Here is a 20077-nt window from a genome sequence, read left to right on the forward strand (position 1 = left end):
ACCTGCAGATTTTTTTTTTACTAGAAAAATGCTCCTTCCTTTCAGGAACAAAGTAGAGGCTATGGGAGCATGGTTCAGGTAGGAAGCTGTGAGGGTGTTACTGGAAGAGAGGTCTTCACACAGAAAAGGAAGAGGGAACAATAAATATCTTGCTCTGGAAGGTGAACCAAGTGGCAGGGGCTGGCAGAACCCCTAGGAAAAGGGCAAGAAGGGAGCAGGGAAAGGTTAGAAATCCTCCCCTAAGAGATACTGACCCCTGGCACCTCATTTCTCCTCCTTTCACACTTCAAATAAGACAAACAATCCTTGAAAACAGTTTATTTCACAGTCAAATGCTGGAATGCAAGTGCCTGCCATAAACCAACCCCACAGAGCAATTGCCCCCTTCACCCCGACCAGCTGCACACCCGGAGCAGTGGGAGAGGCACGGCACAAACCGGGAGAGCAAAGGTGACAGCGGTGTGGCAGTGGAGTGGAGGCGCAGGCAGGACACGGCACAGCCCTGCTCCCTGCTCGCCAGGACACGGCACAGCCCCGCTCCCTGCTCGCCAGGACACGGCACAGCCCCGCTCCCCGCTCGCCAGGACACGGCACTGCCCCGCTCCCCGCTCGCCGGGACACGGCACTGCCCCCGCTCCCCGCTCGCCAGGACACGGCGCTGCCCCGCTCCCCGGGACACGGCACTGCCCCGCTCCCTGCTCGCCAGGACACGGCGCAGCCCCGCTCCCCGGGACACGGCGCAGCCCCGCTCCCCGCTCGCCGGGACACGGTGCAGCCCCGCTCCCCGCTCGCCGGGACACGGTGCAGCCCCGCTCCCCGGGACACGGCACAGCCCCGCTCGCCGGGACACGGCACAGCTCCGCTCCCCGGGACACGGCACAGCCCCGCTCGCCGGGACACGGCACAGCTCCGCTCCCCGGGACACGGCACAGCCCCGCTCCCTGCTCGCCGGGACACGGCACAGCCCCGCTCCCGGCTCGCCGGGACACGGTGCAGCCCCGCTCCCCGCTCGCCAGGACACGGTGCAGCCCCGCTCCCCGCTCGCCGGGACACGGCGCAGCCCCGCTCCCCGCTCGCCGGGACACGGCGCAGCCCCGCTCCCGGCTCGCCGGGACACGGCGCTGCCTTGGTCACAGACGTCTCCTCCCTGCACGGGCACAGAGAGCGGCCGGGTCGCGGAGGGGCGGCGCGGCTGCGGCACAGGAGGAGATCACCGAGTGCAGGGCCTGGCTGTAGGCTGAGCGGGAGGGGGACACAAACACCGTCAGGGCACGGGAACTGCACCCATGGCCCCAAACTGGGCTTGGCTCTAGCCTTTCACCACAGCACACACACCACACTGGGGGTTAAGGTAAATTGATATGCCTGGAGTTTTCCACACACGCTCGTTTGCACACTCTGCATGCTCCCGAACATCAAGCAGTACACAAGCCAAAGATTATTTTATGAACCCAAATTTCTGTTTTCCCTCCCAGATGACTCACAGTTGCCCAGCCAGGTATTCCTCCAAGTTGTGTTTAATGTCAGAGCACTCCACCACCTAAGGAAGGCCCTTAGCACACCTTCGTGCATCCTCCCAGCAGAAGATTCAGCATTTAAGGCAGAGGGCTCTGTGTCCCTAATGAGATGCTTTGCAGCATTTTCCTCACGGCTGTGTCCATAACCACATGTAGCTGTGTCACAGCTGTGTTATTTAACACACTGTAGGGCCTGGTGCCTTGCTGAGGCTGCCACTGCACTCCCTTAAGGGACAGAGGTTGGGTCAAGCAGCCAAGCCCCTGACTTGCCCTCTCTGGAGCATATTTGGAGGAGCATCTCTGCACAGCAGCCCAGGAGCATGGAAACTCCTACCCTGGTTTAATTTCTCCCTGTATAATCAGGCCCAGATGTCTCCTCTCTGAAAGCAGAAGCTCCTACCTTTGTGGTTTTTGTAGAAGACGCAGTTATTGGCACAGGTATCCGGGTGGGAATCCCAGAAGTCAGACCCACAGGAACACAATGGGGGCAGGTCGATGTTACAGAATTTGACTTTCTCTCTCATCTGGGCTCTCAGAGCTTCGACATACCTGCAAGGGACCAAACATTCACCTCTGCCAGTGACACCTGGCTCTGCACGAGGAGTGCAGGCTGCCTGTACCTCGTGTGCTCCTTATCCCGCTGCTGTCTGTCCCTCACTCTCCTCTCCTCCAGGTGGAGCTGGGCCAGGGCTTCCCAGGCTCCCTCTGCCAGGGAGGACTCTCGCTGCTCAGCCGTGTCTCTCATCCTCTGCTCCTCTGCCCAGCGCTGGTTCTCCTTCTGCCTCTTGATCCTGCAGGAACACACATGCTTAGAGAAGGAGCTTCCCCATCCCAGCCTCCATTCCTGCCTGGTCCCCGGCTGTGAGGTCAGGGCACAGGAATTTGGGTGATGCTGCTGCTGCTTTCAAAGGCAAAAGTAATTCTGCACTAATCACAGCATTAAATATAAATAAATCTAAACAAATATATTGGCTTTAAACATAGAATGGTCAAAAAACCTCCCTGAGCCTCCATTCTTCCCCCCACACAGCAACACCAGCCTGTGAATGCTCTCCTGCCCTCAAACCCTGCCTGCCTGCCTGTTTTCTCACCATCACGGACTTCCTCTTCCAGCTCCTTCTTGCATCACATCCACACGTGCTCCTCTCACCCACAGCTCCCCAAAGCTGCACTTCTGTCCTTAAAAAAAGCATGTAGGCTGGGCTCTTTAATACCCCCCAGAAAGGACCAACACCTTCCCATTGCCCATTCCCCACTTCCCACTGCCTCTGACTATGAGGCAGCTTGGATTGTTCTGTAAGCACCTTCCAGGACAGGGCAGCGTGACAGGGCTGGGTACAACAGAGACATTCCAGGATCCCACTCTTCACTCCCAAACAGGCTTTAGGATGTACTTTTAACCAAGTTTTCCACTATCTCCTCAGTCTCCCTATCACCTACGTGGCCCTCCAGCCCTTTAGTGGGACCTGGGCTGTGTAATTCCCACCAAACACAACACCCATTCCCCTGACAAGCAGAAATTACAAAGCACAAAGACTTTACACCAAAGCATCTGACATCTCATTCCCAAATGCAACAATGTGTCCCAGGTCACTCCTCACTAGGGGACATTAAAACCAAAATCAAGGCTGGGAAGAAACCAGGACAAGACATTTTGGACCTTACTTCATGTAGGGGGTCAAACCTTTACATCCAGAAGGAAAGTGCTAAAGTCGAACTTCTCTGGTTGAGTTATAAACTTGGAAATGTTTTTAAAATGAAATGTAGAACCTTAAATACAGCACCATAAATCTGCTCCAGAAACTGAGGCCAAGGCCAGCTCGGGGCTTTACACCCCGTAATTACAAACCCAGCTCCTCTTTGCACACACTTCAAGGGAAAAAATAATAATAAAAAGGTATCACACTAACTAGGAAGTCCCTGGGGCCTTGCCAGCATTCACAGGGTAGGACAAGCTCTCCCAAGCTCCCAAGTGCCATTGGAATGTCAGGATGTGGCTCAAGGAGCTTTAGACTGGCAGTTTTTCCCCAAAAAATGCCCATGAAAATCCTGCCCTGTGGTGCCAGTCCCACTCCCCCAAAGCCTGATCACAGAAGAGCCAGGACAGTCAGATTTAGGTCAGTTCATTCAAAGGAAAGCCACAGAAAAAACAAAAATTAGAGGATCTTTCCTGTTTGGCTGTGAATTTGCAGAGCTTCTCCTCAGTGAATCCCTTCACAGGAGAAGGTGAGAAACTCCAGCACAACTGATACTTTTACACAGATACCAAGCGTTCAACTCTGGGACAAATGCCTGGAAATAATTTTATTACACTGTATAAGTTTTTATGGCTGTGAGGGTGAAGGGTCTGATACTAAAAATGCCAGGGATAGTCACAGCTTAAGCACAATGATTTAACCTCACCCCAAAGTTTCTAAACACAGGCTTAGGTTCCCAGAGTTATGGTTTGGGACACTGCACCTCTCCCAGCCCCATGATTTGGCTCCCAACTGCTAAAAAAGCTGCACAGGGACTTCAAAACTAGATAGAGAAGTGCTAAAGGACTCATCATGGGTTACACATCAGTGCCTGGCTTACACCAGACAAGCTCACAAGACTTTTGCAACCTTTTGAAGGACCCTGATGGAGGAGGTGACCCCACAGACTCACTGGGCAACTCTGTGCTGCCTCTCTCGCTGCCGCTGCCGCTCCCGCGCTCGCTCCCGCTCCACGGCCATGAACAGGCGCCGGCACCGCAGGAACTCCCTCTGCCGCTGCGGAGAACAGGACAAGGACAGCTGGGAGGGATGTCTGGGATAAACACCGAGCCATAGCAGTGCTCAGCTTCATTTCTGGAGGATGGAACCTTGCTGGTTCCCCAAAAGGCTCTCAAACATCTCTGACCCAGGACTGGGAAGTTGGAGAGATGGCACTTAGGTAGGAAAGACCAAATCATCTCGAAGCATTGCACAGCTCCGTACTGGCACCCCTCCACTGAAGCTGCTTACGGATGGAGTTCTGCCACCTGGCAAATTCCTAAACTCTCACTCTGCTGAGGGGAAAAGAGCCAATTCCAACTTCAGCCTGCTTGAATTTGGATCCACCTGGACACTGGTGCTCCCCTGCAGTGCACTGGAATCCTCTATCTCCTCCAAAAGATGAACATATGACACCAGGCTGGATTCTCTACGAGCAGGAGAACCACAGAGGTGGCAAAACCACTGCTGAGACAAATCCAGAGGCCCTGCAGGGAAGAACCCCCATATGGATACTGAATGTTTAGTGTCTGGGCTTTGGCTCATCCCACAGATCCAGCAGGGAAACCTCCTGGCTAAAGCTCACATCAAAAATCCTCCTGCTGTGTGGTACAGAGATAGTTTGAGCTCCATGATTCCCAAAAGTTTAATGCATAGATTTTTTCCTCATGAACGCCAAAACCTTTGGGCTGAGTTCATCCACCCCACTTGGCAGAGAGAGCCCAGCACAGCTGGAGATAAAGGAGGAGGAGAAGAGATCACCAGGCTGCCAGTGAAGAAAACCGGATGGAAAAACCCCAGGCAGAGTGCTGCAAAACCAGTTATCTCGGATGGATCAGAGCCAAGGAGATTAAAAGCAAGGGGAAAGGGAACAGCAGGGTTAGGAGGAGCAACCTGAGAAGCCCCAGCTGTTGTCACACTGGCAAGAAACCACAACCATATTTGGGATCAGTTGGTTGGAAAACACTTGAAGAAACAAAAAATCTGCAAATTGTTCAGAATTTTATACTGCAAGCTGCAAGAAAGGCGACAAAAGAGAGAAATTTTCCCCTTCATGGCAGGAGGAACCAGGAAAATAAAAGTCATTGGCTTTAGGCATCCAAGACAAACATCATCCCTCTCTATCACCCAGATTAGCATGAGCCAAACTGTCCAGGACACAGGCTGTAAGCCCTCACTGTGAAATCATCCACTTGGCCTGCAGGCTGGGCTTGAGGCTATTCCCAAAATCAGAGAAACCTTTATATTCCAGCCTTGTATTTAAACAAGATAGAGTTGGCTTTGTTCTTCCTTTTTTTTTTCTTTTTTTCTTTTTTAAGCATTTTTGGCAGCTTCTTGGGCTTCCTGCAACTACAGCAAGCACACCCCTTGGTTTTGCCAGGCAGAATGAAAGAAGCCTATTTTTCCTTCAAATCTCTGCTGTTATTGAAATCCCAGATTTTTTAGGAGGAGTAGGTAACAGCTGCACTTAGTCACAACAGATTTTAAAAAATAACCTGGTAGCTTCACTCAAGACCTGAGACACCACAGAAACAAAAAAACTAAACCCAGGAGGGGTTTCATACATCAAAGCTCCTCTGAGGCTTCTTATTTGAGCCAGCAGTGTTCCCAACACCCAACCCCTGTGAAACAAAACCACGAGGGCTTGGCTCCCCTGGACAGACCTGCTTCCTGGTTTCCTCTTGGTCAACACCAGCCCAGAGTTTGAGGGCAGGTTGGCATTCACTGTGTGGCCTCCCAGGAGGCCCAGGCAGGCTCGAGTCCTTCACCAACCCATCACAGACCTGAGAGACAATGGAAGGGAGTAGCATCAGCATCACCACAGCTCTTTCTCATCTTCCCCCAGAAAAATGCTCCTTATTTGGAGGTAGGGCCTCTGGGTGATCCCTCCAGACCTCAATGGGATGACCCACCCTGGAAATGGGCTTTATCTGGGTACAGGTTGGCCATGAACAGGAGAGACGTACCACATCTCAACATAGGAGTCTGAGCACCAAAGCTTTGTCAAAACACCCCTGAAGATATCCTTGGAGGAGGGTTCTGGTTTAGTTTAAATTTGGATGCACATCTCCCCATCCCAAACTTCTATTATGAAATTCTTGAAGTGTGAAAAAAATAACTAAATATAAGGGGAATTCCACAGCTAACATCTCCCAAAACCTCAGTGTAAACCTCAGGGTGAATTTCCACTGTGTCCCTATCTGCCCAGCCAGTATTTCTGCTCCAAGCTAGACTAATCCCCAGCCAAGGCTGGGCAAACAGTGCCACAGCCATAAAGCCTTTGCCAACCACCCCAGGTAATCAGGATGAACCATTTCCACCCCCAAGATGCTCAAAAAAAGGTGCCTGAAAACAAAAGAGGAAGGATAAGTACATCAAGCCCTCCTCAACCCCTCCTAGGGCAGGGCCTGCCACCCCCAGGCACCAGGATTGCCACAGCCATCTCCTTCACCTGATACAAAGCTTTTTTCTTTTTTTTCCCCTTTTCAAGGAGGTTTCTGACTGATTTGATCTCTTCCACCCTCTGTCTTACATCCTGGTCTGAGCACGGCTCTGGGTATGATGTGACTGCACGCCCTCGGTTTCAGCTTGTGCCTGGGCAGCTGCCAAGTGCCATCACAGGCAGGCAGGAATCCAAGGCCACAACTGCACATGAAAGCAGGGAACAGCAGTGATGACCTCACTGAGCTCCAGTACTGCTCCTGAGCCCGCTTGGAGGACAGAATCACCAGGTTGGAAGAGACCTCCAAGATCATCGAATCTAACCCATGCCCTAACACCACCTCAACTAAACCATGGCACCAGTGCCACATCCAGTCTTTCCTTAAACACATCCAGGGATGGTGACTCCACCACCTCCCCAGGCAGGCCATTCCAGCACTTTATCATTCTCTCTGTGAAAAACTTCTTTGTAATATCCAACTTATATTTCCCTTGGTGCAGCTTGAGGCTGTGTCCTCCCTTTCTGTCAGCTGTTGCCTGGAGAAAGCGACCGACCCCCACCTGACCACAGCAACCTTTCAGGGACTTGTAGAGAGTGATTAGGTCACCTCTAAGTCTTCTTTTCTCCAGGCTAAACAACCCCAGCTCCCTCACTTTGTGTTTTGTGTTCCAAGCCCCTCACTAGCCTTGTTGCCTCCTCTGGATGCGCTCAAGCACCTCAACATCCTTCCTAAACTGAGGGCCCAGAACTGGACACTAGGCTCAAGAGTTAAGCAGGCCTGAGGGAGCAACTGCTCTACTCCAAGAGCAGGCTCTTCCAGGCACTAAAATAAATCTAATGATCCAGACCTCCTAAGACCAACCTTGCACGAGTCTTACTTTTTTAAATTCAATCTTGATGTAGAAGTCATCATCCTGCTCAGCGCCATTTGCGGCTGTGCTCTGCCCCAGCAGCTCAGCAGGCAGATCGTGGTGTCCTGCCAGCAGCAGCTCCTCACTCTCCTCCACGGGCACTGCAGCTGCCAGGCAAGGGTCTGGTTTCTGGAGAAGGGAGGACATGGGTGTAAACATGGAATTGAAATCTGGCTGCTTTGGTGCCAAGGGAAAGCTGAACACCCTTGGAGCAGCTTTAGCACACAGGAGGCTGTGTGTGCTGTCACTTGGATGTGATCTGGCAGCACCACGGGCCACCAGAGCTGGGAAACACAAATGTAGCAGGGTGACTGTGACTGTGCCCTCCCCAACTGCAGAGACAGCAGGACAGACGTGTGGGGTGAAGGGAGGGCAAGGCAAAAACCTCTCCAGGCACTATTTCACAGTGGCAGGGGATCTGAGCGACACCCAAGTACAGAGCACACTCCCTCAGATGGGAAGTGGGCAGGCTCCCCAGAGGCAATCCACAATATTTTGAGAGGCAGCAGATTGTTTCCTACAAACTAAAGAATCAAAATGCCAAACGCAAGCTTGAAGCCAGGATAAATTTTTTTCCCCTGCTTTCTTTTTTTCCTTCAGCACGGTGGGAAAGTAAGCACAGGACTGCTGACAGAGGGAAAGGAGGGATCAGTAGGAGAAAACGTGATGCCAAGAATTCCTTGATAGGCTCTGCCACTATTTGGGAAGGACAGAGAATAGTCTGGAGTCAGTATGAACATGCAATTATTTGATAGGCACAGGAATGACTCCATCAACCTCATTATGACAGAACAGCTGCTTTGGTAAGGATAAGGGAATAGAGGGGAAGGGTTATTGCTTTGGAAGGTTGCTCTGGAGCACTGAAGGTAGAAAGACGTTAAACTGTGGAAAAACACCACCAACTTGGTGGAATGAGACACTGGGAAAAAGAATTTGGGTGCTGCCATGCTGGGGAGCTACAGATGTCCACCAAAGCCTGAAGGCAAAGACTCAGTAACAAGATGAGCTGGAACACTGGACAGGTCATTTCCAGCCAATTACCATGCTGGTATCTGCTTAGGAAAGCAGGCAATTAAATGCATCCACTAATTTGTATGCTTTTAACCTCAGAAGTCTTGGAGGGAGAGAAAGAGCAACAGCTTTAGGAACATGGATTATTGATCACAGGGAATACAACACTTTACAGGGAGAAAGGAAAAAGAAGAAGAAAAATGCAGAAAATAGGACTGAAGGAAAAAAAAAATCAGTCAAAGACTTCCTTTGAGTTAGCAGCAGGGACAAAAATGCTGGGAAGATCTATTATTGGGAAGAAAAAGTCAGGTTATTACTAAAGCTGAAGCTTTTAAGGAGGATGGACCTGCCCTGGGCTGCTGCCAGGAGCAGCACCTAAAGTGCAAACAGCTCCCTGAAATCTAAGGAGGTCCAGATTATCAGAAAAGGGCACAATGAGTGTCTTTCTTTCTTTAAAGGAGAGGAAAAGGAAATACCAAATAGAAGATTTCAGCCTCAAGAGTTTAACTGTGACTTTTGAAAAAAACAAGAGGAAATCACCTTGCAAACTGTCTGTAAGCCAGGAGAAAACAAGATAAGCAGAAACCAGCATAAATTTGTCAAGAGTGACTCAGGTCAGGCTAAGCTGAATGTCTCCTACAATAGAAGGAAAAGGCCTCAGGCAAAGAGCAGCAGAAGACTCTGGGGTTCAGCTGAGCTTTTGACGTGGCCTAATTCAACACTGGGGTAAAGCAAAACCTGTTAGATGGAAGTCTGATGTGGGATGCTCAAAACTGATTAAAAACATGGCCCAGATTTGGTCTCAGGAGTTCACTGCACAGAAATAGGGTAAGAACTAGGTGGGTTCTGCTCTTGGATTTGATTATCAGCCTGGATGAAGAAAGAAAGAAGCATCTTGATTAAGCTACTGACCCCACTTGCATTGTAGAAGTATTGGGTGAAAAACCCTTGGGTTCAAACTGAAGAAACAGGCTACAATACAAAGCACAGAGAAATCCAGGGAGCACAAAAGCAGAGGCAGCACTACAAGGGGGTTAAGTCCATGGATATGTCTGCAGCAGCCTTTTGCACCTGAAGAGAAGGGAACATGCTGCTGTCCTGCCAGGCTGGGAACATGCCAAACCTTCACACAGGGAGAGAGCCAGATTAATATGGGAGCTTTTTTCTCCTCATATATCTCGGAGTAATAAAACAGGGCAATGCAATAAATCAATATATTCCTCCCAGAATAAATCAAGGAAGCTGTTAAACTTCCTTATGTAGATTAACAGTAGCTGCAGTGAGGCTGGGAAGGGAGGATGGCCCCAAACCCCTCCCAGTGTTTCTCTTGCTCAGGACTCCCACGGATCTCCTGTAACCCTCTGGCTCACCTGGGCAGTGGCTTTATTATCTGAGGTCATGAATCAACTTATCTCACTGAAAGCACAAATGGCTCAAACAAGAAGGATGTTTGCTGTTGGAAACAGGTAACAAGGGTTTTGAGACCATAATTATTGTGTTTCTCTGAGTCTTATTTGCAGAGCTGAAATCCATCAGAACTCATCAGAAATCCAAGGGTACAAAGAAGAGGAAGAGCCAGACCAGCCCTTCTAGAAAGGGTAGTTTCTAGATAATCAGCAAAGCTCTACTTCACCTCTGGTGAACCTGAGAAAGAAAAGGGAATGAAGATTTACAGGATGGGCAGGAAACTGGCTCCAGAGCCGATAACACACAACAACAGGCTGGATTGCTGCTGGTGTTCTCCAAAGTACATCAGTTTAAGAAAGGTCTTGGCACAGAGACCAGGAAAATAGCTACAACACAAAGGTGTTCCTGAGAGCAGAAGGAGCAAAAGCAGGATGAAATGCAGCAGAACAAAAGGTGGGACTGACCTTCCATGCACTGCTTTGAGGAAAGCAGCTGCATGCCAATCATTCTCTAGCAGAAGCCAGCCCCAGGTAAGGAAAAACCCTCCAGATCTTTGCCACCCACACAAAACAAGGGATTGATGCAATGGAAAGAGCTGTTGAGGTTTGAAGAAATGAAGGCACCTGAAGGGAGGGCTGGTCATCACATTCCTCCCAGACACCCAGATCACAATCTCAACCTTTAAAAGTCTTTTTTGCATTCTTGAGTTCATCTCAGAGATGTTTTCACACACTCTATCCTGCTGCCTTCTCTGAAATGGGTTACCCACGTGATGTCAGGAAAGCACAGTTTATTTCATTCCTGCTGGAGAAACTTCCTGAGTTATGCTTTGGATTTGCTAATTAGAGCCAAACCTTCAGAGCAGTTTGCAGGGTGATTTCTCTGCCCTCAGCCCAGGCAGCCCTCACTCACCTCCTGCCTCCAGGCGCCGGGGCACACGGTCCTGCAGGCCGCCAGCCTGCGCCGCACCTGCTGCACAGCCCTGCTGAGCTGCACCCAGAGGAGAGGCAGAGAAAACACAGGACAGGTTCATGCACTGAGACATCTCCCAGCCAGTCTGCTCCGGCCAAGGAGCTCCAACAAGGCAGCACCACCCAACACACAATCAGCAAAGGGTCTTTCAGAGCTGCCCCAAGGTACTGAAATCCTGATCCAGGCAACTCATCTGCTCCCAAAGCATGTTGCTGAGATGCCAGATCTCAAATTTTCTTCCTTGGTAACCAGCCAGAAGTGATTTTCCACCCCAAGGTAGCTCAACTGGAATGCATCCCATGGTGCTTCAACTGGAATAACTCCAGCTCCTAGGTGAGCACACAGGCTTTCTAAACCACCAAATGCACCATAAACATCACCATTAAGGAAAAGAAAAAAAGTTTAAACCTGCCTCCTGAAGGCAGGTTTTCCCAGATTTTGGTCTACACGAGACATGCTGCAATGAGCTGGCACCACCTAGTGCCACCTCTGCGCCAGGACAGGGCTGGGAAACGCTGTCCCTGCCAGCACAAGCAGCACCCAGCTGGATGCTCTGAGAACAACACAGGGTGACAGTGCTAAGGCTTCATTCAATATCAAACCCAAATATTAGGGATATGCTGTAGAACAAAAAAAGACAACACGGCCCGTTCCCCATTTCAGACACCTCCAGAATGCCAGAGCAGCAGGAGGGGCAGGCTCACCTCGGCAGCCTGCTGCTGGAACGGCTCCCCAGGCTCCTCCTGCGGCTGGGCTGGGCCGGAGCCAGCACGGGGCCCACAGATGATGGGAGCAGGGAGACTCTGGAACAGGCACGTGTTCTTCCAGGGGGCCGAGCACTGCGCAGCCACACAGCTCTCCCTCTCCGCCTGCCAGGAAAGAGCCAGTGGGATCTCCACGACCCGGCAAGATGTCAACCGTGGTGACATTTCACCAGCCATGGGTGAAATCTGTTGGGAGGGAGGTTTTGGCTCTCCATGCTGGGAGAATACAAAGAACCATCAGGCTCTTTGGGGCTGAGGGCATTTGCGGGCTTCCAGCTTGGAGCTGGCAGAGCTACATGAGGACATCCCTAGTCAGCCATGGAAACAGCCCAAACACCCCAAGGGTGGCCAAAGCTGGTGACATGTCAGTGCATTCTCTTTTCTGCCACAGTCAGATCCTGGCAAGTCTCCCCAGCACTTGAGAATAGAAAGAATTAAATATATTCAAAGGATAATCCAAAACAAGCCCATGGGGGAAAAGGGAACGTGGAGACAGAGGGAAAGTGTTGTTTGAAAACTACTTGGCTGCTCTGGAAGAGGGATCAGAAAAGAGACAGAAAAACTGCTTTGCTTCAAATGCAGCCAGGACACATCCATATTATCCCCAACTCCTGCCTGGCTGTTTTTTTACTCCAGGCAATTCCGCAGAGAGCTCCAGAATCGTGTTCTGCTGTTGCCTGAGGGAGTCAGTAACCTTTCCCTGGGGAGGCTTCAAAGCACCTCCAGCACCAGCCAAAGAGTCACACTGACATCGTTTGTCACCACAGGGCCTGGAACCTCAGATTTTCTCTTTTTTTCTCATTAACACCTGGACTTCAGGTGTTGGCTTATGCTTCAGTGATTGGATTCTTCCCATTTGATGTTGGGTTTGGAGGAGTTTCTCCTGACAGAGCCTCACTTACTGCTTCAAGGGCCTTCTGCAGCTCGTGCCCGCGGCGCAGCCTGACCTGCCGGTTCACCCGCTGCCTCACCTCGCCCTGGAATCTCCTCAGCCTGGCTGCCTTCCTCCGCTGCTGCTCCCTCAGCTCCTCCTCCACGCGGAACGCTGCAGCCTGCCAGAGGTGGAAGCAGATTTCACCGGGGTTCTGCTACACTGTAGCATTAGAGCAGCCTGTAGCCCTGTATTCCTGTTTCTCCCGTCTGGAGGGAGACAAGCAGCATCCAGAGCAAACTTCATGTTTTGTTTCAAAATAAGTGGAGTAACAGCTTGGATAACATCGACTGGCTTATTATGGGCTGGAATGAGATACAGAGCATGCACACTTCTGCCTTTGCCTCTCTGCAACACACAGGGAAGGGAAGAAAAGGAGACCCACGGAGCTCCTGCTCCCATGAAAGGACGCCCAAATATCCAAAGCCTGGATCCAAAGGAACAGGCCAGCCCCTCGTCCTGTTACTGTTCTGGGTTCTGCAAGGCTGGAAGCACACCAGGGAAGCAGTTCACAGAGCACAGCACTGCTCAGGAATGTCTTCCACCATCCGAAGTGAAAGATTAAGAGCAATGATGTGAAAATCCCAAAAATCCCATTTTATTCTCCTTTCAATTCTGCCAAGCAACTCAGCAGCACCACCATGGTTTAAATTAAAACAGCACTGCTCTCCTGGCTGCCAACACAGCAAGAGAAACCAGAGACTGGAGGGATGGAGGAAAGGGGTGAGGCCAAAGATGAACGTGGAACAGCAGGGTCAGCACAGCCCAACAAAGCTCCAAACTGGGGAGAAATCCACCCTGCTAGGGATGAAACCAAGACAGTGCTCCAGGGAACAGCCCAGTGCCAGCTCACCCACTGCCCACCTCAGCAGCTACTCTGATGCATGAGGCATTACTATGGATTAATTAGAAGTGTATTAAATAAGCTCAGATAACCCTGGGCAGCTTCATTCACCTCTGGAAGCCTCACATGGGGGCCCCCAGGAGCATCCAGGCCCCCTGAAGCTGCCAGGAAAAGTTCAGCTCCCCCAGAAGTTTCATAGTGCCAAGATGGAAGTCCTGTGGAATATGGAGATGATTGATTTCCATCAATTATCTCAACCTTTCAAGATTTAAATTACAATATAGAAATAAATCATCTCAGAAGGGCAGGAGCTTCTATAATGTTCAGACATTAATTACAGGGGACTGAACTCATCATCCAACATTTAATGCACTTTTAGTCCTCTTAGAATAACCCTCAAAACAGAAATCCCTGAGATAAGCATCCATGAAGATTTCCTTAAGTGTTTGTAAAGGGGTGCAGTGGAGATTTGCTCCAGACCCTGAAACACTCAGCCTAATTTTTTTTTAATCAGCGACACAGAATAAAATCTCGACTCCCTGACATCCTTTAGGGATGAGTAGGAAAGTGAGAAGCAGCACTGGCTGGGTTCCCCACCTGACTGGTGTTTAAAATTGATGCATTTCTCCTCAAAAACAGTTTGTTGGAGGGGGATCAACTCACAGAGATGCTGTGGGTTTGTGCAAAGGACAGGCCAGACTACATGGACATAACAGCGTCTTCTGACCCCGCTAAACCACATTAAAACAAATTATTATCTTTAGGAGCCATGTTCCTGGCTGCCCTCAGGCTGTGAAAAAGATCACTTTTGGCTCTGACCCCCCCGGGAGTTTTACTGGCAGGCTGAAGGGTTGGAGCTGCCCCGGCAGATGGTGCCCTCGGTGCACTCACAAAGGCCGGGCTTTGCTGCCCTGGCGCACTCTCCACCCAGGCGCCCACGGGGGCCACGCTCTGGTTCCTCTCGGCCAGAACCCGCCATCGGCGCTGCAGGGGTCTGGCCTGGAGCCTCCCCGGGGGCTGCTCGGCCCCCCGGCGCTGTTCCTTCGAGAGGAGCACCATCGCGGCACGGCCGCGGGCCCGGCCCTGGGGACGGCGAGCAGAGGTGAGGGTGTCACTCCCGGGCACCCCAACCCGCACCCTGCCCCATCCCCTGCCCTCAGCCGCGGGGCACCGCAGTGCCCGCCCAGCTCTCCAGCCCCCGCGCACCCCACCAGCAGCTCCCCCCTCTGAGGGGACCCCCAGCCCTTCGTGGCCGAATGCCCCCTCCACCCCCATCACTGCCCCCTCCCGCCCCACTGCCCCGCCACCCAACCCACGGCACCCCGCCTTCGGCTCCCCGCTCCCCCCGGGGCCCTCAGCCCTTCGTGCTCAGATCTCCCTGTACCCCCCCCACTACAGCCCCCCACCCCAACCAGCCCCTCCCCAAGCACCTCATCGCCCCCACCCCCTGGGGACTCCCCTGTGCCCCCGTACCCTCATCCTCTCACCCACCCCTGGGCCCTGCTCCACGGCCTCGAGCCCATCCTCCCGTATCCTCCCGTATCCCCCCGCAGAACCGCCTCCGTAGGCTCTGCACCCTCACTGCCCGTAACCCCGCTCGCCGGCCCCGGGCCCCCGGAGCGCCCTCAGGCCGCACCAACCGCCACTTCCGCCGCCACCGGCGCTTTGAATCCTGGCGCCACTTCCGCCGCACGGCCGCGCCCCGGCCACGCCCCTGGAGCCCCGGCCACGCCCCGACCGTGCCTTGGTCACACCCCCAAGGGTCCGGGCCACGCCCCCAAGATAGACGGACACGCCCATCTCGCCCCTCCTCGCTCAAGCCCCGCCCCTCCATAGCCAACTCCAGGCCGCCCCCAGCGCCTTAAGGGTTTTGAGGTCCCCGGTTCGAGTCCCGCCTCCGGTAGAACGGGGGTGGAGGAACCGTGGCTGCCTCAGGGTATCCCCGAAACTGCCCCCTGAGCATCCCAAAACACCCCACACAGAGCATGCCCGTGCAAGTCGCTCCCAAATATCCTTATAGTGTCCCCCCATGGCATCCCTGTATCCCGAGTACCCCCATACATCTCCACACAGCATCTTCCCAAAGGCCCCCCCCAAAGCACCTCCCCATAGTGTGACCCCAAAGCATCTGCCTCACAAGTCTGCTCCCGCTTAAGGTCGCCCCAAAACTCCCTCAAAGCCTCTTTCTGTGCCATCCCCCACAGCCCTCCCGGTAGCACCTTCCTGTAGCGTCCTCCCCAAAAGTGCCCCGAACCCCTCCCCGGTACCATCTCCCCAAAACGCGTCTCCCCCAAAGCATCTCCCTCCCTCTGGGTCCGAATGTTTGGAGGCATCGACCCCTTTTGGGGGCCAGGAAACCTCCGGGGGGGTGGGCGATGGGTCCCTGGGATGGTGAGCTTGGCAGGTCTCGGGAGGGGGGTGGGAAATGGCTCCGGGCATCCTGCCTCACATCCCGCTGCCCTATTCAGCGATGCCGGGGAACTAGCGCTAATTGGCATGGAGTTGGAATGAAGCCTGGATGCCACCGGGCCTCGATTTAGAGCCTGGGAAGAGGAGGGAAAAAAAAAAAAAAAAGCAGGGGGAGCTCCTTTGGGGTGGGGGTTCAGTTTTGCAAAATAGCCCTTCTAATGAGAGCCCCAGATTAAATTAGTGCAGTGTTCAGAGCTCAAGATCCCATTGAATTGTCCGCGGAGGGGATGGCAAACCTCGGTTGGGCTCGATGGGGTGATGCGCCCCACCCCAAGTGTGTCCCGGGGACTGGGAAAACATGGAACTGGGGGTCCGTAACCCGGGAAAAATTGCAAATCTGAGTGGTTTTCCCTCAAATAAATGTCAGCTCGAGGCCGCCGAGGAGGCGAAAGCCACCAGGACACAGGGCTCCATTGAGAAAGGACAGAACAAAAAAAAAAAAAAGAAAAAAAAAAAGGGAAAAAAATAAATTAGCCGGGCGAAGCGCCAAGCCGGGAGCTCCGAGGGACGTGCCCAGAGTGGGGAAGCGGAGCAATTCGGGGGGCGAGCCTGCCCGAAATGTGGGGAGCGCCGGCTGCCCCGCGGGGCCACCCCGCTCCCCCCTGCCTGCTGCCGGTGACCTGGCTGCTGGCGCTGCATGCAGGTAGGGAGATTTCCCGTTTTTCCACGGTTTTCCCGTTTTTTTCCGCGGGTTTTGGGGATATCCAGAGGGAGGATGAAGGCCGGGGGGGTGATGAGGGTGGTGATACCCTATGGGGGGGTTGGAGGGAGGGTTGTTGCGCTGTCGAGCGTTACCCTCTGCTTGGGAGCTGGGAAAAAAGGGGGTAAAATTGGAAACGAAAACTGGGGAAAACACTTTTCTGGAGCCAAGCAACTCCTGATGTGGGGGAGGATTTGGCACCGCCCCCACCCTGAGCTTCTCCCCAGTTTTTTTTTTTCTTTCTTGAACCCCATTTTTTCCTAATTTTTTAGCATCTCCAAATATTTTCTCTTACCCATTCCTTAGCTTCCCTTAAAAAGCCGTTTTTCATCGCATTTCTGGGCTTGCCTCATCCCACTGCAACCCTGGTTTTCTCCATCTTTTTTTCTCTAAATTCTCACATTTTGGAATTCAATGAGCCCCAAACCACCCCACCCCAGTTCCGGCAACACAGAAAATTTTGTTCAACAATTTTGTTCCGTTTTACCAAAGTTTGCACCCAAAAGCAGCCCTGGGGAGGCCCTATTTCCCTTCAGATGAGGAGGATGGATGAAAAACAAAACCAACTGGCTTTGATTTAGACCCTAAAACCAGCCAGGGCTATGGCAAGGACACCCCAAAAATACTGCAGGGCTTTAAAAAAAAAAAGGGGGGGGGGGATTTGTGCTACAAAACAGTGTGAACATGAGGATTTTTGGTGGGCTTTTTTCAACAAAAGCCATTGAAAAGGGCTGGGAGATCTCCATCCAAATACGCTGTAGGAAAACGGAACGTTTCCTGATTTATTAATGAACTCCCAAATTTTTTTCATCCAGAGTGGAGAAAAAAATTAAGAATAGGGTTAAAGAAAGGAAAGAAAGAGTTAAAGAGCGGCGATTCAGGGAGGGGGCAAGGATGCATTGAAGGCCACATCCCCATCCCATGCCTTGGCTTTCCTAAAGTGAGGGTTCCCCCAAATTTGGCGAGTCAGGGCATGTTTGTGGGGCTGCGCGCGGCGCTGCCGGGGAGGACGGACGGACGGATGCTGCATACCAATAGGTCCCATGACTTTCCAGGCTTGTTTAAGGCCTTTCTTGCTCCTGCCTCACCCTGCCCAGCTGGTTTTCCCACTCTCCCCTCCTCTTCAATATGGGGTTTGTTTGCTGTCGATGATGGTATCCGTATGAGGGGCTCACGGATGGGACCTCTGGGATGTCAGGTGGGGGATGCTGAGGTATTTTGGGGAGGGAGAATGTTTTGGGGAGTCTCCTCCCCCAGAAAATCATGTTTTTACTTTTTTCCCTGCCTTTTTTGGCTTAAAACCAATGATGAGGAGCAATGCACGTGCACAGACTCCCGTGATGCAGTTTTGCATCTGAGGGGGCTTTGTCTGGACAGGAGCATCCAGTGGAGATGGAGGTGGGATACAAAACACTCCCCCCCACCATTTTGGGGGTAATTAAGGTATCTTTGCAAAGCATTGCACTGATCCGAGCACTGGCACCTCTCACTCCCCAGGCAGCTTTTGCAGGGCAATGATACAACTTTGCCAAGGGTTGCCTCCCACCCCCTGCATTTTTACGAGTGATGTGTGCATTTTTGCACAGGGTTGCAAGGACCTGGCTGCAGGAGCACTCCCCCTGCATTTTTGAGGGTGATAGATGAATTTCCATAAAGCGTTGCATTGACCCAGGTGCAGGAGAGCTCCTGCCCAAGCCCTGCACATTTTGGGGGCACCACATGCATTTTTGCAGAACCCAGGAAGAGGCGGTATGCTGTCCACACCTCCTCCTTGCATATTTGGGGTGATGCATGCATTTTTGCAAAGAGTTGGTTACATTGACCTGGCTGCAGGAGCACCCCACCCCCAATGCAGCTTTGGGGGTGATAATGCATCTTTGCAGGGGGTTGCATTGACCCACCTCCCATGCCCAAAGCAATCTGGGGGGCGATTCCTTGATTTTTACCACACGTTGCATCGATCTGAGTGCAGGAAGGCTCCTATCCCTCATGCACTTTTGGGGTCATGCGTGCATCTTTGCAAAGGTTGTGGAACCAAGCTGGGCACCTTGGGGGTGCTCAGCACAGCTCCAGCTTGGGGTTTCCCTGTTCTCTCCACGCTCGGCACCCCACTGTCTCTCCCCACGCCCCAAGGTCTGCTGGCAGGGGTGAACATCACCAGCCCCACGCCCCTGGTCCGCGGCACGGCGGGGAAGGCGGCGCTGCTGTCGGTGCGCTACGCCAGCGCCAGCGCCGACAAGCCGGTGGTCAAGTGGCAGCTGAAGAGGGACAAACCCGTCACCGTGGTCCAGTCCATCGGCACCGAGATCATCGGCAACCTACGGCCCGACTACCGCGACCGCATCCGCGTGCTGGAGAACGGCTCCCTGCTCATCAGCCCCCTGCAGCTGGCTGATGAGGGCGCGTACGAGGTGGAGGTGTCCATCACCGACGACACTTTCACCGGCGAGAAGACCATCAACCTCACCGTGGACAGTAAGGGCAACAAGGACATCCAGTGGAGACTGGGCTATCCACGGGATGTCTTCCCTGACCACATACTGGGAGGGCTTTCTCCAACTGGGAGGTGGTTTGGGGGGTTTCAACCACCTTATGTAGCCAAGTTGGTGGGGTTTTGATGTCTCTCTTCCTGTCCCCTGAGACATGGCATCACTGTGGTTCCTCTATTTGCCCACAGTTCCCATCTCAAAGCCACAAGTGCTGGTGGCTTCCTCAACGGTGCTGGAGCTCAGTGAGTTCTTCACCCTCAACTGCTCACATGAGAATGGCACCAAGCCCACCTACACGTGGCTGAAGGATGGGCGGCCGCTGAGCAACGACTCCCGCCTGCTCCTCTCCCCTGACCAGAAGATCCTCACCATCACCCGTGTTCTCATGGCTGACGATGACGTCTACAGTTGCTTGGTGGAGAACCCCATCAGCCATGGCCGCAGTATCCCCGTGAAGCTCACTGTTTACCGTAAGCCACTCCTTTGCCCCTCCTTCACTCCCAGGTTTGGCCATTCCTTGCAGATGCTTTCAGCTAACATTTCTGGGGGGTTGTCCCCTCTCATTCCTCTCATGCAGGCCGGAGCTCTCTCTACATCATCCTGTCCACGGGCGGCATCTTCCTTCTTGTCACCCTGGTGACAGTTTGTGCCTGCTGGAAACCCTCCAAGAAGTACGTGTGGGGACAACATGGGAGACAAAGGGGGTTGTCCCATCTTGTCCCATCCTGTCTTGTCCCATCCTGTTTTGTCCCATTTCATCTCTTCCATCCTATCTTGTTCTGTCCCATAACATCCTATCTCATCTTGAGGCATCCTACCCCATGCCATGCCATGCCATGCCATGCCATGCCATGCCATGCCATGCCATGCCATGCCATCCCATT

The 20077-nt window shown here is 52.7% G+C and overlaps 2 protein-coding genes across 2 annotated transcripts in view; one reads left to right on the forward strand and one right to left on the reverse strand.

The window, feature by feature from the left end:
- Window positions 1-310: 310 nt before the first annotated feature.
- On the reverse strand, window positions 311-15069 carry CCDC15 (coiled-coil domain containing 15). Its single transcript, XM_063417765.1, has 11 exons — window positions 15009-15069; window positions 14427-14618; window positions 12663-12812; window positions 11701-11865; window positions 10937-11014; window positions 7574-7735; window positions 5917-6036; window positions 4167-4270; window positions 2138-2308; window positions 1918-2066; window positions 311-1237 (listed from the first exon to the last, which is right to left on the reverse strand). The coding sequence occupies exons 1-11, from the start codon at window positions 15012-15014 to the stop codon at window positions 1131-1133; spliced, it is 1404 nt and encodes a 467-aa protein (XP_063273835.1). The 5' UTR covers window positions 15015-15069; the 3' UTR covers window positions 311-1130.
- A 2441-nt stretch (window positions 15070-17510) lies between these two features.
- Window positions 17511-20077, forward strand: part of HEPACAM (hepatic and glial cell adhesion molecule) — a 6014-nt gene continuing 3447 nt past the window's right edge. Inside the window, 3 exon segments of the mRNA XM_063417766.1 lie at window positions 17511-19179; window positions 19382-19663; window positions 19771-19864. Of these exon segments, the coding sequence (XP_063273836.1) occupies window positions 18456-19179; window positions 19382-19663; window positions 19771-19864 (1100 nt within the window). The 5' untranslated portion in view covers window positions 17511-18455.

The sequence above is a fragment of the Prinia subflava genome, chromosome 22, assembly GCF_021018805.1.
Source record: "Prinia subflava isolate CZ2003 ecotype Zambia chromosome 22, Cam_Psub_1.2, whole genome shotgun sequence".
In the NCBI taxonomy this organism is placed as follows: domain Eukaryota; kingdom Metazoa; phylum Chordata; class Aves; order Passeriformes; family Cisticolidae; genus Prinia; species Prinia subflava.

What these genes read in the sequence shown, in the direction of transcription:
- CCDC15 (XM_063417765.1), bottom strand. An exon ending in AGGCAGCACAGAGTTGCCCA is followed by an intron (nt 2,309 to 4,166) that starts GTGAGTCTGTGG and finishes GTGTTCCTGCAG; the next exon opens with GATCAAGAGGCAGAAGGAGA. An exon ending in CTTCTACAAAAACCACAAAG is followed by an intron (nt 1,238 to 1,917) that starts GTAGGAGCTTCT and finishes CCTCCCGCTCAG; the next exon opens with CCTACAGCCAGGCCCTGCAC.